This window comes from Myxine glutinosa, chromosome 8 (genome assembly GCF_964187855.1).
Source record: "Myxine glutinosa chromosome 8, kmMyxGlut1.1, whole genome shotgun sequence".
NCBI lineage: Eukaryota > Metazoa > Chordata > Myxini > Myxiniformes > Myxinidae > Myxine > Myxine glutinosa.
The window spans coordinates 60,582,821-60,601,600 of record NC_136268.1 but is presented as its reverse complement, the minus strand read 5'-3'; the positions used below and the strand labels follow the sequence as shown (position 1 = coordinate 60,601,600).

At 46.0% G+C, this 18,780-nt stretch overlaps 1 protein-coding gene across 2 annotated transcripts in view; it reads left to right on the top strand.

The window, feature by feature from the left end:
- The first annotated feature begins 863 nt into the window (after window positions 1-863).
- The window catches only part of LOC137419032 (uncharacterized), a 63,353-nt gene continuing 45,436 nt past the window's right edge, over window positions 864-18,780 (top strand). The window contains exons 1-2 of one of the 2 annotated variants that reach the window (XR_013624312.1): window positions 864-1,023; window positions 1,117-1,169. Coding sequence is in view for 1 of the 2 variants with exons in the window: in XM_078783323.1 (XP_078639449.1) it covers window positions 5,452-5,637 (186 nt within the window). In the remaining variant the exon portion in view is untranslated. Of the gene's footprint in view, window positions 1,024-1,116; window positions 1,170-5,436; window positions 5,638-18,780 lie in introns of those variants that run through there. The other variant, XM_078783323.1, reaches the window with a different exon arrangement.

Here is an 18,780-nt window from a genome sequence, read left to right as displayed (position 1 = left end):
TGGGTTGGTCTGGGTCGGTTGAGAGAAAGAGAGGAGGAGTTGGTTGCAAGGAGTGGGTGACAGTCGGTTGCCAGAGAAAGGAGTCGGTGGTCAGTTGGTTGCGGTGGTGACGAGTGAGACAAGGCCTGGCAAGGCAAGTGCAGGCGGCCGCAGCCGCGCCACCCAACCGCCAAAGGGGGCCTGAACGGCGGTTCGGAGCAGGGCCGAAACGGAACGGCGGCTGCTGAACGCGCCGGTTGTGCTGCGGGACCCCCCTTGGACCTTTCCTCTCCCTCCAGCCATCCACCTTCTGCCATCCCTGGCATTCCCCGCGTGAGTCAGCGTTCTGTTTGTTCTGTCCTGGGATATAAGTTAAGTCTGTAGGTAAGCTAAATTTGCACTGTGTCACCTGCGTCTTGTGCTTGTAAATAAACGTGACATCTGTCTTTTTGCTTGTGTGTAAATAGTAGGAATAAATGTAGTAGTATTTCAAACCTTTTTTTGTCTCCGTTTTCCTCTTGCATTGCGTCGCTTTTGTCTTTTCCCTCATTGAGCAGCTAGGGTGCGATACAACCAACGTTCGGGTGGAATCGGGTGAGTTTTGTTAGGTCGCGGTTTTAAACCACCGCTCGGTCTATAACATCCTAACCGCGATCTATAACAATACGTTAAGACCAACCTCGTTATCTTCAACGAAAATCGTCATCAAACACCAAAACCAATTATTATTACGCGTTTCGGACGGTGAAAACGGCGTCAAATATTCTAAAATTGACGAAGAATTATTTTTTAGAAATCTCGCGGCCGTACGGGATAGTTTTTCACGGCCAGAAATATGGTATAAGCGGTTTACATATTTAGTTTAGAAATACGGATAGTTTTTCACGGCCGGAAATACCCGAAGTTGAGATGGAATTCACCGAATTAATCACTGCAAGCTAACGTCTTCTTGTGGACGAAGCTGCCATGCCCGGAGATTCAGAGAACCAGCCCTGGTGCCTGACAGCGACTGAAGTTAGAAGACTACACACTTACTGTGAAAACGTATGTTAAGCCCAGTTAAAAATAGGCCTTAAGCTAGCACATCGTATCGTTACTTCCTTCAGCTTCTTGTGACATTTATTGTATTGTATGCAGGTATTGCCATTGGGGAGGACTGTCTGCTCTTCTCTTTTACCAAGTCTTACCAGGTACGGTACCTACTACACCTACCTACTACCAACTACCTACCTACCTACTACCAACTACCTAACCTACTGATGCCATGGTGATGGGTAAAATAGTGGCAAGAGGTATGCAGGTATTGGGGAGGACTGTCTGCTCTTCTCTTTTACCAAGTCTTACCAGGTACGGTACCTACTACACCTACCTACTACCAACTACCTACCTCCCTACGACCAACTACCTAACCGACTGATGCCATGGTGATGGGTAAAATAGTGGCAAGAGGTATGGAGGTATTGGGGAGGACTGTCTGCTCTTCCCTTTTACCAAGTCTTACCATGTACGGTACCTACTACACCTACCTACTACCAACTACCTACCTACTACCAACTACCTAACCTACTGATGCCATGGTGATGGGTAAAATAGTGGCAAGAGGTATGCAGGTATTGGGGAGGACTGTCTGCTGTTCTCTTTTACCAAGTTTTACTAGGTACGGTACCTACTACACCTACCTACTACCAACTACCTACCTACTACCTAACCTACTGATGCCATGGTGATGGGTAAAATAGTGGCAAGAGGTATGCAGGTATTGGGGAGGACTGTCTGCTCTTCACTTTTACCAAGTCTTACCATGTACGATACCTACTACACCTACCTACTACCAACTACCTACCTACCTACTACCAACTACCTAACCTACTGATGCCATGGTGATGGGTAAAATAGTGGCAAGAGGTATGCAGGTATTAGGGAGGACTGTCTGCTGTTCTCTTTTACCAAGTCTTACCAGGTACGGTACCTACTACACCTACCAACTACCTACCTACCTACTACCAACTACCTACCTACCTACTACCAACTACCTAACCTACTGATACCATGGTGATGGGTAAAATAGTGGCAAGAGGTTTTGGCTTCGCCGGCTCATTGCGGCTTTGCAGTCGGTACTCGAAGCCGGCGAAGCCGGTGTTGTCAATAAACGAGTACGTATTATGTTGAAAACCTGATTATGCCTTGGCTCGAGAATCCGAAGCGCCGTGGGCGCAGCCATTTTGCGTGGGCGGAAGTATGCATAACAAATTTAAAACGTTCATTAGGAGTTTCTTTCACCCGTCGTCGTTTGATTCACAATCTTATGCACCTCCAATGTATTAATAAAATAATTTAAGACCAACATCGGCCTGCGCGGGCCTGGTTATCTTCAACAAAACGCGTCACCAAACACCGGACCCAATGAGAGTCGAGCATTTGCAAAAATATTTCTAAAATGAAAGCACTCAATGATGGGCGCCATCTACCGGATGCGGAAGTTTGCATAAAACAATTGCGAAAAAGTTCAATAGGAGTTTGTTGCACCCGTCGTTCTTTGATTCATAATCTAATGAAACCTCTCATTAGTAATTAAAATACGTTAAGACCAACCTCGTTATCTTCAACGAAAATCGTCATCAAGCACCAGAACCAATGAGATTCGAGCATTTGAAAAAATATTATTACGCGTTTCGGACGGTGAAAACGGCGTCAAATATTCTAAAATTGACGAAGAATTATTTTTTAGAAATCTCGCGGCCGTACGGGATAGTTTTTCACGGCCAGAAATACGGTATAAGCGGTTTACATATTTAGTTTAGAAATACGGATAGTTTTTCACGGCCGGAAATATCCGAAGTTGAGACGGAATTCTTCACCGAATTAATCACTGCGACGCCGGGAACTGCGACCAGAATCACTGCGGCGACGGGAACGAGGTTGGTGCAAAACAACCGAATCACGCGTAAGCATATGCTGCTAGAAATAGTTCTCATCATATGCTCAAATTTCCTAAGCTAAATCGTCATTGCTTTGGGCACTGTGAAACGTATTGTTACAGACGTGGCTTGGATGTTATTTACCGAGCGGTTTTATGGTATGACCACGTCTGCACAAGTTACCCGATTGTGCCCGAACGTTGACTAATCGCGCGATGCTGGCTCAATAAGAAAAAGAAGACACCCGGCTGGATTACAATAACACAATACGACACCAGGGGTTCAGTTCTCAAGACCTCCGGAGGAGGTTATATTAAGGCGGAAGGTTAGATTACAACTACAAGAGGGACAGCATAGAAAGACAAGCACTTAGACACAATCTTATATTATTCCCAACAGACGACAGATAAACGGGACAAGGCTCACTCACACGGGGTTTGATGGCAAGGAAAGCGGGTAGCGATCGCTCCAGGTGCACCTGGGCTCAGGGCAGGATCACGTACGGTCCAGTTTAAGAGATGCGGTGGAGGTATTGCAGCGCTCGAGGGGTGGCGACTTCTCTCTCCAGGCTGGGGGCGCATCTGACTCAGCGCTCGCAGGTGGCTTTCCTTCTCCAAGCTGGGTGCGCATCTCTCTCAGCGCTCGCAGGTGGCTTTCCTTCTCCAAGCTGGGTGCGCATCTCTCGTCACATCCGGCGCGGGGCCGCGTATATCCGGCGGGGAGTGACACGCCCTCGGCTCGTTAGCTCCGCCTCGTGGAATCGGCACGTTGCTTCTCATTGGGTGCGTGCGGGGGGGTTTACCAGGCTCCGCCCTTGACGAGGAGCTGACAAGGAGCCCCTTCGTGGTAACCCCGTGGAGCGCATGGTCTGGAGCGCGTTGTCTGGAGCGCATTGTCGATGGCGGCGAACCGAGCCGGTGGGAGGACGCACACTCCCCCCCCCGCGCAGCGCCGTGCCCCTCTGTTGTTGTAGACGGGGAAGAAGATGGGAGGAGGTATGGGAAAGGTCCTAAACTCACTACTGATGCCATATAATCACATTCTGGTGCAACGAAGAGTCATAATTAATGGAGACGAGGCCTTAACTGACATAGAATAAGAATAACTAGGAAGATGTCCGAAAGTTGTCTACGTGTGGTGCGGTGGACCTGGGCACGACATTTAATGGGGGAATAAGGGGAAGGTCGGCTCTACTGATTGTTATTTACATGCAGTGGGACTAGGGAATGGGGGATCGGGGAAAGTTGGGGAGTATTGGAGAAAATAGGGGAATATTTACAAGCGGATATGGAGGCCAAATTCCATATTCGCAACAGTATCAAGTCACTCGCTTACTGCACAGCGAAAAAGTACGAGCACTTGAACAACGTGTTTTTCGACTCGATTCTGCAAAACGCCCGCCATGTCACTCGGTCAAAGCCAAAACGAGGAACAATGTTTCGCCTCCATTCTTCATCGCCACACCGACCTATCAGATGTGGCATGAAGGACGACGTTTATGCTTAACCACGACATAAATGTACCCAAGTCTTGGGTACCCAAGCTAATTCGTGATAACTCTTCTCTTTTACCAAGTCTTACCAGGTACGGTACCTACTACACCTACCTACTACCAACTACCTAACCTACTGATGCCATGGTGATGGGTAAAATAGTGGCAAGAGGTATGCAGGTATTGGGGAGGACTGTCTGCTCTTCTCTTTTACCAAGTCTTACCAGGTACGGTACCTACTACACCTACCTACTACCAACTACCTAACCTACTGATACCATAGTGATGGGGAAAATCGTGGCAAGAGGCTTTGGCTTCGCCGGCTCATTGCGGCTTTGCAGTCGGTACTAGTATTTGTTTAACTTTAAAGGGAAAGATGAACAGGAAAAGATGAATCAGGGCAAGCTTCCGGTTGTTGTGGTTATTGTTCTTTTCTTACTCTCGCGAGATCGAATAGGGCGAGATCGAATAAAGTGAGACTTGGCACGGTGATGGCGTCTGGTTCCTGCTTGTGATCACCACGAAGAGCGAAAGTAATTATTTATTAATTATGAAGTAAATAATGACTGACCGTTATATTCACCAGAAATCTCGCGATAATTCATCTCAAGATTATTCCTGAAAAATAATGTATAAAAACCACAAAAAGTCTTTAGTAATTGAAAAATAATATTCAACGGACCTGTTCAGGCAAAGACCTTTCATGTAATAAATGTAAAAATAATGGACAGAAATAATGCCAATGGATCTGATCGAGTACGGTAGTTTACATTACAGATGAAGAGAAAATTGTCATGAAGACGAACAGACAAAATAATAAGGGATAATAAGCGTATTATTATTTACGATGATATGATATTTTATATTTATAAACGTTTTCGATGTGATCTCTGCTAGTCACGTGCATCCATTTCGTCATGGTTAATGAAGGGGCGGGGCGTGTGCGCTCGGTTTTGTGACGTCACATTCTGTAAACGGCAAATACCAGTTTCCGTGGACCATCCTCAAACGCATAAAGTTGGTTTTGTGACGTCACAGGTCACAGCGCCTGGAGTTTCGAGCATGGTGGACGCGTCGGTTTGGTTCCCCCAGTGTGCAAACGCTTTGTGGTTGTTGTTTGTATTAGTATTAGCCGGCTGTCTCATGTCGAAACATTTGTTCTTCGTCAAGATGTTTGCTGTTCCTGCAAAGAAGCCCTTGACCGTTGTTGATTGGCTTTCCAGCTTCCTTTACTCGCCTCCGGTGAAGGTAAACGATCATTACCATGTTTGGGTTCCACGTGCTCCTTAAACACCATTTTACATTCCTTGAGGGAATATTTCCCTGGTACCGGATCAATGATGTGAACACATGTGAATGTGAACACGTGAATGTGAACACATCGAATATTGGAGAAAAATATGAAACACGATGGAATAATATCTACCGATATGAACAGTGATGTGGCTTTCTTTTAAATTCGACAAATACTGTTCAGATTTTGATGATTTGCATGTGATGTGATTTAACGGATGTTTATATAAATCGCTTAAAATAAAAAAGCCTTCAATTTCTGATATTTTGATGTTAGTATTGATGTTAGTGCTGAAGGTCATGGCCCATTTAGGCCATGACATTGTTTATGTTAGTGCTGAAGGTCATGGCCCAGTTAAGCCATGACTGTGTTAATGTTAGTGCTGAAGGTCACGGCCCAGTTAAGCCATGACGGTGTTAATGTTAGTGCTGAAGGTCACGGCCCAGTTAAGCCATGACGGTGTTAATGTTAGTGATGAAGGTCACAGCCCAGTTAAGCCATGACATTGTTAATGTTAGTGCTGAAGGTCACGGCCCAGTTAAGCCATGACGGTGTTAATGATGAAGGTCACAGCCCAGTTAAGCCATGACAGTGTTAATGTTAGTGCTGAAGGTCACGGCCCAGTTAAGCCATGACGGTGTTAATGTTCGTGATGAAGGTCACGGCCCAGTTAAACCATGACAGTGTTAATGTTAATGCTGAAGGTCACGGCCCAGTTAAGCCATGACAGTGTTAATGTTCGTGCTGAAGGTCACGGCCCAGTTAAGCCATGACAGTGTTAATGTTAGTGCTGAAGGTCACGGCCCAGTTAAGCCATGGCAGTGTTAATGTTAGTGCTGAAGGTCATGGCCCAGTTAAGCCATGACGGTGTTAATGTTCGTGATGAAGGTCACGGCCCAGTTAAGCCATGACGGTGTTAATGTTAGTGCTGAAGGTCACGGCCCAGTTAAGCCATGACGGTGTTAATGTTAGTGATGAAGGTCACAGCCCAGTTAAGCCATGACATTGTTAATGTTAGTGCTGAAGGTCACGGCCCAGTTAAGCCATGACGGTGTTAATGATGAAGGTCACAGCCCAGTTAAGCCATGACAGTGTTAATGTTAGTGCTGAAGGTCACGGCCCAGTTAAGCCATGACGGTGTTAATGTTCGTGATGAAGGTGACGGCCCAGTTAAACCATGACAGTGTTAATGTTAGTGCTGAAGGTCACGGCCCAGTTAAGCCATGACAGTGTTAATGTTCGTGCTGAAGGTCACGGCCCAGTTAAGCCATGACAGTGTTAATGTTAGTGCTGAAGGTCACGGCCCAGTTAAGCCATGGCAGTGTTAATGTTAGTGCTGAAGGTCATGGCCCAGTTAAGCCATGACGGTGTTAATGTTCGTAATGAAGGTCACGGCCCAGTTAAACCATGACAGTGTTAATGTTAGTGATGAAGGTCACGACCCAGTTAAACCATGACAGTGTTAATGTTAGTGATGAAGGTCACGGCTCAGTTAAACCATGACAGTGTTAATGTTCGTGATGAAGGTCACGGCCCAGTTAAACCATGACAGTGTTAATGTTAGTGCTGAAGGTCACGGCCCAGTTAAGCCATGATAGTGTTAATGTTCGTGCTGAAGGTCACGGCCCAGTTAAGCCATGACAGTGTTAATGTTCGTGCTGAAGGTCAGGGCCCAGTCAAGCCATGACAGTGTTAATGTTCGTGCTTAAGGTCACGGCCCAGTTAAGCCATGGCAGTGTTAATGTTAGTGATGAAGGTCACGGGCCAGTTAAACCATGACAGTGTTAATGTTAGTGCTGAAGGTCACGGGGCAGTGAAGCCATGACGTTAATGTTAGTGATGAAGTCATGGGCCAGTTAAACCATGACAGTGTTAATGTTAGTGCTGAAGGTCACAGCGCAGTTAAGCCATGGCGGTGTTAATGTTAGTGATGAAGGTCACGGGCCAGTTAAGCCATGCTAGCGTTAATGTTAGTGATGAAGGTCACGGGCCAGTTAAACCATGACGGTGTTAATGTTAGTGATGAAGGTCACGGCCCAGTTAAGCCATGACGGTGTTAATGTTAGTGATGAAGGTCACAGCCCAGTTAAGCCATGACAGTGCTAATGTTAGTGATGAAGGTCACAGCCCAGTTAAGCCATGACAGTGTTAATGTTGGTGATGAAGGTCATGGCCCAGTTAAGCCATGACGGTGTTAATGTTAGTGATGAAGGTCACAGCCCAGTTAAGCCATGACAGTGTTAATGTTCGTGCTGAAGGTCACGGCCCAGTTAAGCCATGACGGTGTTAATGTTCGTGCTGAAGGTCACGGCGCAGTTAAGCCATGACAGTGTTAATGTTAGTGATGAAGGTCACAGCCCAGTTAAGCCATGACAGTGTTAATGTTCGTGCTGAAGGTCACGGCCCAGTTAAGCCATGACAGTGTTAATGTTTGTGCTGAAGGTCACGGCCCAGTTAAGCCATGGCAGTGTTCATGTTCGTGCTGAAGGTCACGGCCCAGTTAAGCCATGGCGGTGTTAATGTTAGTGATGAAGGTCACGGGCCAGTTAAACCATGACAGTGTTAATGTTAGTGCTGAAGGTCACGGGGCAGTGAAGCCATGACGTTGTTAATGTTAGTGATGAAGGTCACGGGCCAGTTAAACCATGACAGTGTTAATGTTAGTGCTGAAGGTCACGGTGCAGTTAAGCCATGACGGTGTTAATGTTAGTGATGAAGGTCACGGGCCAGTTAAGCCATGGTAGCGTTAATGTTAGTGATGAATGTCACGGGCCAGTTAAACCATGACAGTGTTAATGTTAGTGATGAAGGTCACGGCCCAGTTAAGCCATGACAGTGTTAATGTTAGTGATGAAGGTCACGGCCCAGTTAAGCCATGACGGTGTTAATGTTAGTGATGAAGGTCACAGCCCAGTTAAGCCATGACAGTGCTAATGTTAGTGATGACTGCCACATCCCAGTTAAGCCATGACACTGTTAATGTTGGTGATGAAGGTCATGGCCCAGTTAAGCCATGACAGTGTTAATTTTGGTGATGAAGGTCATGGCCCAGTTAAGCCATGACGGTGTTAATGTTAGTGATGAAGGTCACAGCCCAGTTAAGCCATGACAGTGTTAATGTTAGTGATGAAGGTCACGGCCCAGTTAAGCCATGGCAGTGTTAATGTTGGTGATGAAGGTCACGGCGCATTTAAGCCATGGCAGTGTTAATGTTGGTGATTAAGGTCACGGCGCAGTTAAACCATGACAGTGTTAATGTTAGTGATGAAGGTCACGGCCCAGTTAAGCCATGACGGTGTTAATGTTAGTGATGAAGGTCACGGCCCAGTTAAGCCATGACAGTGTTAATGTTAGTGATGAAGGTCACGGCCCAGTTAAGCCATGACGGTGTTAATGTTAGTGATGAAGGTCATGGCGCAGTTAAGCCATGACGGTGTTAATGTTAGTGATGAAGGTCACGGCCCAGTTAAGCCATGACGGTGTTAATGTTAGTGATGAAGGTCACGGCGCAGTTAAACCATGACAGTGTTAATGTTAGTGATGAAGGTCACGGCGCAGTTAAACCATGGCAGTGTTAATGTTGGTGATGAAGGTCACGGCCCAGTTAAGCCATGACGGTGTTAATGTTAGTGCTGAAGGTCACGGCCCAGTTAAGCCATGACAGTGTTAATGTTAGTGCTGAAGGTCACGGCCCAGTTAAGCCATGACAGTGTTAATGTTAGTGCTGAAGGTCACGGCCCAGTTAAGACATGACGGTGTTAATGTTGGTGATTAAGGTCACGGCCCAGTTAAGCCATGATGGTGTTAATGTTAGTGATGAAGGTCACGGCGCAGTTAAACCATGACAGTGTTAATGTTAGTGATGAAGGTCACGGCGCAGTTAAACCATGGCAGTGTTAATGTTGGTGATGAAGGTCACGGCCCAGTTAAGCCATGACGGTGTTAATGTTAGTGCTGAAGTTTACGGCCCAGTTAAGCCATGACAGTGTTAATGTTAGTGCTGAAGGTCACGGCCCAGTTAAGCCATGACAGTGTTAATGTTAGTGCTGAAGGTCACGGCCCAGTTAAGACATGACGGTGTTAATGTTGGTGATTAAGGTCACGGCCCAGTTAAGCCATGATGGTGTTAATGTTGGTGATGAAGGTCAAGGCCCAGTTAAACCATGACAGTGTTAATGTTAGTGATGAAGGTCACGGCCCAGTTAAACCATGACAGTGTTGATGTTAGTGATGAAGGTCACGGCCCAGTTAAACCATGACGGTGTTAATGTTCGTGCTGAAGGTCACGGCCCAGTTAAGCCATGACAGTGTTAATGTTAGTGATGAAGGTCACGGCCCAGTTAAGCCATGGCAGTGTTAATGTTAGTGCTGAAGGTCATGGCCCAGTTAAGCCATGACGGTGTTAATGTTCGTGATGAAGGTCACGGCCCAGTTAAACCATGACAGTGTTAATGTTAGTGATGAAGGTCACGACCCAGTTAAACCATGACAGTGTTAATGTTAGTGATGAAGGTCACGGCTCAGTTAAACCATGACAGTGTTAATGTTCGTGATGAAGGTCACGGCCCAGTTAAACCATGACAGTGTTAATGTTAGTGCTGAAGGTCACGGCCCAGTTAAGCCATGACAGTGTTAATGTTCGTGCTGAAGGTCACGGCCCAGTTAAGCCATGACAGTGTTAATGTTCGTGCTGAAGGTCAGGGCCCAGTCAAGCCATGACAGTGTTAATGTTCGTGCTTAAGGTCACGGCCCAGTTAAGCCATGGCAGTGTTAATGTTAGTGATGAAGGTCACGGCCCAGTTAAGCCATGGCAGTGTTAATGTTGGTGATGAAGGTCACGGCGCATTTAAGCCATGGCAGTGTTAATGTTGGTGATTAAGGTCACGGCGCAGTTAAACCATGACAGTGTTAATGTTAGTGATGAAGGTCACGGCCCAGTTAAGCCATGACGGTGTTAATGTTAGTGATGAAGGTCACGGCCCAGTTAAGCCATGACAGTGTTAATGTTAGTGATGAAGGTCACGGCCCAGTTAAGCCATGACGGTGTTAATGTTAGTGATGAAGGTCATGGCGCAGTTAAGCCATGACGGTGTTAATGTTAGTGATGAAGGTCACGGCCCAGTTAAGCCATGACGGTGTTAATGTTAGTGATGAAGGTCACGGCGCAGTTAAACCATGACAGTGTTAATGTTAGTGATGAAGGTCACGGCGCAGTTAAACCATGGCAGTGTTAATGTTGGTGATGAAGGTCACGGCCCAGTTAAGCCATGACGGTGTTAATGTTAGTGCTGAAGGTCACGGCCCAGTTAAGCCATGACAGTGTTAATGTTAGTGCTGAAGGTCACGGCCCAGTTAAGCCATGACAGTGTTAATGTTAGTGCTGAAGGTCACGGCCCAGTTAAGACATGACGGTGTTAATGTTGGTGATTAAGGTCACGGCCCAGTTAAGCCATGATGGTGTTAATGTTAGTGATGAAGGTCACGGCGCAGTTAAACCATGACAGTGTTAATGTTAGTGATGAAGGTCACGGCGCAGTTAAACCATGGCAGTGTTAATGTTGGTGATGAAGGTCACGGCCCAGTTAAGCCATGACGGTGTTAATGTTAGTGCTGAAGGTCACGGCCCAGTTAAGCCATGACAGTGTTAATGTTAGTGCTGAAGGTCACGGCCCAGTTAAGCCATGACAGTGTTAATGTTAGTGCTGAAGGTCACGGCCCAGTTAAGACATGACGGTGTTAATGTTGGTGATTAAGGTCACGGCCCAGTTAAGCCATGATGGTGTTAATGTTGGTGATGAAGGTCAAGGCCCAGTTAAACCATGACAGTGTTAATGTTAGTGATGAAGGTCACGGCCCAGTTAAACCATGACAGTGTTGATGTTAGTGATGAAGGTCACGGCCCAGTTAAACCATGACGGTGTTAATGTTCGTGCTGAAGGTCACGGCCCAGTTAAGCCATGACAGTGTTAATGTTAGTGATGAAGGTCACGGCCCAGTTAAGCCATGGCAGTGTTAATGTTAGTGCTGAAGGTCATGGCCCAGTTAAGCCATGACGGTGTTAATGTTCGTGATGAAGGTCACGGCCCAGTTAAACCATGACAGTGTTAATGTTAGTGATGAAGGTCACGACCCAGTTAAACCATGACAGTGTTAATGTTAGTGATGAAGGTCACGGCTCAGTTAAACCATGACAGTGTTAATGTTCGTGATGAAGGTCACGGCCCAGTTAAACCATGACAGTGTTAATGTTAGTGCTGAAGGTCACGGCCCAGTTAAGCCATGACAGTGTTAATGTTCGTGCTGAAGGTCACGGCCCAGTTAAGCCATGACAGTGTTAATGTTCGTGCTGAAGGTCAGGGCCCAGTCAAGCCATGACAGAGTTAATGTTCGTGCTTAAGGTCACGGCCCAGTTAAGCCATGGCAGTGTTAATGTTAGTGATGAAGGTCACGGGCCAGTTAAACCATGACAGTGTTAATGTTAGTGCTGAAGGTCACGGGGCAGTGAAGCCATGACGTTAATGTTAGTGATGAAGTCATGGGCCAGTTAAACCATGACAGTGTTAATGTTAGTGCTGAAGGTCACAGCGCAGTTAAGCCATGACGGTGTTAATGTTAGTGATGAAGGTCACGGGCCAGTTAAGCCATGGTAGCGTTAATGTTAGTGATGAAGGTCACGGGCCAGTTAAACCATGACGGTGTTAATGTTAGTGATGAAGGTCACGGCCCAGTTAAGCCATGACGGTGTTAATGTTAGTGATGAAGGTCACAGCCCAGTTAAGCCATGACAGTGCTAATGTTAGTGATGAAGGTCACAGCCCAGTTAAGCCATGACAGTGTTAATGTTGGTGATGAAGGTCATGGCCCAGTTAAGCCATGACGGTGTTAATGTTAGTGATGAAGGTCACAGCCCAGTTAAGCCATGACAGTGTTAATGTTCGTGCTGAAGGTCACGGCCCAGATAAGCCATGACGGTGTTAATGTTCGTGCTGAAGGTCACGGCGCAGTTAAGCCATGACAGTGTTAATGTTAGTGATGAAGGTCACAGCCCAGTTAAGCCATGACAGTGTTAATGTTCGTGCTGAAGGTCACGGCCCAGTTAAGCCATGACAGTGTTAATGTTTGTGCTGAAGGTCACGGCCCAGTTAAGCCATGGCAGTGTTCATGTTCGTGCTGAAGGTCACGGCCCAGTTAAGCCATGGCGGTGTTAATGTTAGTGATGAAGGTCACGGGCCAGTTAAACCATGACAGTGTTAATGTTAGTGCTGAAGGTCACGGGGCAGTGAAGCCATGACGTTGTTATTGTTAGTGATGAAGGTCACGGGCCAGTTAAACCATGACAGTGTTAATGTTAGTGCTGAAGGTCACGGTGCAGTTAAGCCATGACGGTGTTAATGTTAGTGATGAAGGTCACGGGCCAGTTAAGCCATGGTAGCGTTAATGTTAGTGATGAATGTCACGGGCCAGTTAAACCATGACAGTGTTAATGTTAGTGATGAAGGTCACGGCCCAGTTAAGCCATGACAGTGTTAATGTTAGTGATGAAGGTCACGGCCCAGTTAAGCCATGACGGTGTTAATGTTAGTGATGAAGGTCACAGCCCAGTTAAGCCATGACAGTGCTAATGTTAGTGATGACTGCCACATCCCAGTTAAGCCATGACACTGTTAATGTTGGTGATGAAGGTCATGGCCCAGTTAAGCCATGACAGTGTTAATTTTGGTGATGAAGGTCATGGCCCAGTTAAGCCATGACGGTGTTAATGTTAGTGATGAAGGTCACAGCCCAGTTAAGCCATGACAGTGTTAATGTTAGTGATGAAGGTCACGGCCCAGTTAAGCCATGGCAGTGTTAATGTTGGTGATGAAGGTCACGGCGCATTTAAGCCATGGCAGTGTTAATGTTGGTGATTAAGGTCACGGCGCAGTTAAACCATGACAGTGTTAATGTTAGTGATGAAGGTCACGGCCCAGTTAAGCCATGACGGTGTTAATGTTAGTGATGAAGGTCACGGCCCAGTTAAGCCATGACAGTGTTAATGTTAGTGATGAAGGTCACGGCCCAGTTAAGCCATGATGGTGTTAATGTTAGTGATGAAGGTCATGGCGCAGTTAAGCCATGACGGTGTTAATGTTAGTGATGAAGGTCACGGCCCAGTTAAGCCATGACGGTGTTAATGTTAGTGATGAAGGTCACGGCGCAGTTAAACCATGACAGTGTTAATGTTAGTGATGAAGGTCACGGCGCAGTTAAACCATGGCAGTGTTAATGTTGGTGATGAAGGTCACGGCCCAGTTAAGCCATGACGGTGTTAATGTTAGTGCTGAAGGTCACGGCCCAGTTAAGCCATGACAGTGTTAATGTTAGTGCTGAAGGTCACGGCCCAGTTAAGCCATGACAGTGTTAATGTTAGTGCTAAAGGTCACGGCCCAGTTAAGACATGACGGTGTTAATGTTGGTGATTAAGGTCACGGCCCAGTTAAGCCATGATGGTGTTAATGTTAGTGATGAAGGTCACGGCGCAGTTAAACCATGACAGTGTTAATGTTAGTGATGAAGGTCACGGCGCAGTTAAACCATGGCAGTGTTAATGTTGGTGATGAAGGTCACGGCCCAGTTAAGCCATGACGGTGTTAATGTTAGTGCTGAAGGTCACGGCCCAGTTAAGCCATGACAGTGTTAATGTTAGTGCTGAAGGTCACGGCCCAGTTAAGCCATGACAGTGTTAATGTTAGTGCTGAAGGTCACGGCCCAGTTAAGACATGACGGTGTTAATGTTGGTGATTAAGGTCACGGCCCAGTTAAGCCATGATGGTGTTAATGTTGGTGATGAAGGTCAAGGCCCAGTTAAACCATGACAGTGTTAATGTTAGTGATGAAGGTCACGGCCCAGTTAAACCATGACAGTGTTGATGTTAGTGATGAAGGTCACGGCCCAGTTAAACCATGACGGTGTTAATGTTCGTGCTGAAGGTCACGGCCCAGTTAAGCCATGACAGTGTTAATGTTAGTGATGAAGGTCACGGCCCAGTTAAACCATGACAGTGTTAATGTTTGTGCTGAAGGTCACGGCCCAGTTAAGCCATGATGGTGTTAATGTTGGTGATAAAGGTCATGGCCCAGTTAAGCCATGACGGTGTTAATGTTAGTGATGAAGGCCCAAGGTTTAGCCATGACAGTGTTCATGGGATTCTGAACCAGGTAGATCCTGCAAGAGCCAGGTGCTCAGAGATGCCATGGCCATGCTGGATCATCATGCTGCTTGATGTATTTAAACTTACCTGATTGTGCACTCAAGTTGCAATGACCACAGTGATAACATATTTGCAAAACCAACATAAAACACCATTCGCTCTGGTACCTCCATGATGTTCACCTGCATTAGTGGCATTTTTGCCATCATCATCATTTTTGGCATCATTATTTGGTCAAACTCGGAAAGACATGAACTCCGATAACTTTGCAATTTCCCCTTTTATCTGCATCTGTAAATATTTCCATGTTCTTGTAGATGGTTTGGTGTAATTAAAACATTAGCTCTGTGCGACACCTTCATCCAGATTTTATTTTCTGTGAAATAAATATTTTTTTATCCAAGGTCAAGGCTCATGGAAGAGCTCGGCCACAGAGCAGATCAGGACGCAACATAACAAAGGGAACAGCAGCAGGAAAGGGAGATGCCCACAGCATGGCGGAGGGAGAACGTCGACGGAGACGGACCAGCAAGGGATGCAGGTAACGATGAGTTGTATGGGAGGACAGAAAGAATCAACAAGATGGGATAAGTAAGCAAAAATTTGGGAGTGGTGGGGTGTGATTTAACAGGTGTAGAAAATGTTAAGGTTTTGGATGGGGGTTGAACAGGTGTCTTCAAAACCTGGAGGGAAGGATGAGGTGGAGAGGACTTGTAATTTTGTGCCACAGGCGAGAAAAAAAAAGAAAGAAGAACGAATGAGTGGAAGTGAGCAGTGATCCTACATGGAGTTCCCATTAACCCTCTTCAAGCCTTACTCTTTCCAAGTGACCAGTTTTTCCTTCCAGGAAATTTGGACCTTATCTATCTTTTCACCCCCCCCCCCCCCCCCCACTGGCTCCTCCCCTCACCCTCATTGTTCCCCACATGTCTCCCTCTATTTTGTCCCTATAGTCTGGTGTTCGCTTTGCTGTTAGGGTGCGGGCTTGGGATCCTAGGATCCTGGGTTTGGTTTAGGGTTAGGGCTCATCCCTATTGATCGTTGAATTAACACCAGGAGGGTTGACTCAGCCTGTCATCCTTCCGAGGTCGGCAAATTGAGTACCAGCTCACTGGTAATTCCCTGTGTGTTGCAAGAGGCGACGAACAGGGTTGGCGGCAGGAAGGGCATCCGGCCATAAAACATTGCTTCAAAAAGGGGACCACGGTGCCCAAAAAAGGCCAACACCTGCTCTGTGGGTAAAAATGGTCTCCAAAGGTGGTTCCTCAATCCTGGTGTTGGTGTGTTCATCTCCTCTATTTTTACTCCTCCTTTTCTTCTGTTACATTCAGATCCATTCTGTGTTCTCACTCCTCCACGAGCTTAGAAGTTGTACGTAAAAAATTCCTGCATTTTGGGAGTTTAACCATGAGGGAGTGACTGGAAGTAGGCCTACATCCTTGAATAGCTGGCGACGCTGGGAAGCTGAGAGAGCAGGTGGAGGGAGCTCCACCGGAGTTGAGGTGTGCAGTGGTCCTCGATTTTGGAAGTTCAACCAGGTGGGGTTTACTGGAAGAGCAAATAAATCCTGGAGTTGTTGGGGAGGGTCAGATGACTGAGAGCAGATTGAGCTAAAGCACAGGAGAGGTGGTGAAGAAATAGGTCACCAACTTGTCTGTGATGTGAGAGCAACAGACTTTCGTTGGGTGAGGACAATGAAAATTGGGCCGATACATAATTCAAGGGGCAGACTTGGAACATGTGACTCAGGAGAATAATCTGGGGGTGGCAACAGATATATGAGGGTAAGCAGAGACAGCACAGCACCAGGTAGCTCTCGGTGAAGCCAACAGGGTTGTCGTCTGTGTTCATGAGAGGTGATAAATTATGAATCAAAAAATGTAGTGTAAACACTGTCTCAGGATTTAGTGAGGCCTCATCTGGAATATTGTGTGGTTTTGGTCACTACATCTCAGGAAGGACAAATGGCTGCCATTGACAGGGTTCAATGTCGGCCTGCTAAATTGATTATGGGGCTAGATTAGACTAAGCTACAAAGAGCAGCTGGAGGAGACAGGAATTTATACATCAGAAAGGCGGTAATTACCCTGTGCTCGCGAAGCGGAAAACAGGGTGAGGCATTCGAATGCGTACGTGTGCCGTATGTGCGTGTCTGCATTTTTATAATTCATTTTCTCAGAAACCGTTGGTCCGATTGACATTAAATTTTACCGTCGGAACGCATTTTACCTGTAGATGTTTTTGCTAATTATGATGTCATAGGTCACGTGATATGGACGCCATCTTGGAAAACGTTACACTTCCATATCTCCCAAACCGCTTAATGGAAAAAATGGAAACATGGCTCATTGTCAAGTACTCCTCATCGGGAGTAAGATATGTTAATGATGATGTCATAGGTGCCTTCGTTATGACATCATAATTCGACAAGTACAACACGTGTCGATCATTGTGAATTTTTTTCTCAGCAACTGTTGGTCTGATGGGCACGAAATTTTCACCATAGGAGCGCCTCCTCATGTAGAATATTTTAATGATAATCATGACGTCATAGGTCAAGTGGTACAGGCGCCATCTTGGAAAAACCTAAAAATGTTGCACCTCTATACCTCCAAAACCGCTGCATGGAAAAAATTGAAACGTGGCTAATTGTAAAGAACTCCATATGGGGAATAGGTGTTGTTAACGATGACGTCATTGGTGCCATAATTATGACGTCTTCATTCGACAGGGACAACGCTTCGTCTGATCAGTTTGAAATGTATTGAGCGTGATTTATTCAACAATTATATTGGAGAATATAAATTAATGATGTCATCGCTCACGTGGTCTGGCAAGCATATTGGATCAAAGAAAAAAAACCCCTTTAAAAACAGAAGAGTTGCCTCACAACAAGTTGACTGCGCAGGGTAAATATTCTATGAATACAATGTAGTTTGGGTATCTGATATAGATGTTTTATATAAAGAGGGATACACTAAAGATAGAATAAGTTCAAGCAAGGTTTTGGCAGAATTGTGAGTGATAGGACCAGGGACCACAGGTTGCGAGTTATGTGGAGAGTTAAGATTACGTTAAGGCCGTGATATTTCACTCAGCGAGTCGTTAACGCATGGAATGGTCTCCTTGGAAAGGTGGTGGCAGCAGAAACAGTGGATGTGTTTCACCTTGAATCGGATAATAATATCGAGATGCACTGCAAATAGAGGGGTACATGGATATTGGCAGGATTGTACCATTTTGATGGGCCTAATGGCCTCCTTCGGCATTTAAGGTCCCCGTGGATTCCTTTACGTTGTGCGTCCTTCATCCGAGTCCGGTGTGTTCTAATACGGAAGCGTCCCCTACTGTCACTGCTCTGAGAATGGCGTACATTTCGTTATTTAGTCTTGATACAATCCGACCAAGTTGGGGATTGAACCAAAGTAAGGCTCAGTGGTTACCTGAGCTACAAAACTGAGCTACCCTGCCAGCCCATAAATAATAGATGTTGTTAGATCCATTTTGCCATCCATGTTGTGTATTATTATCTACCCATTGGCTGGATATATTTTAGAGTGGGAAGCAGTCAGCCTGTGGCCTTCCAGAAAATGCCTTGCAGAAATCCAGAAAATTCCAGAAATCCAGAAAATTCCAGAAATTGTGAAAATTCCAGAAATCCAGAAAATTCCAGAAATTGTGAAAATGTTATTTTTCTCCATCTTCTTCAAATATTTTTAGTCTCCCTACTGAACGACCATCCTCGCTCCGCTTCCCAAATGTAGATTATGCCGCAAACGTTACTGATCAAGGCCTACAACTTTTCGACTGAGCTCTTGAAAGTTTAGCATCCTCTCCAAACATACATTACCTGGGTTTCATTACCTCGGCCACCCAAGGTGGATGGAGGTTATGTTTTCAACCCTG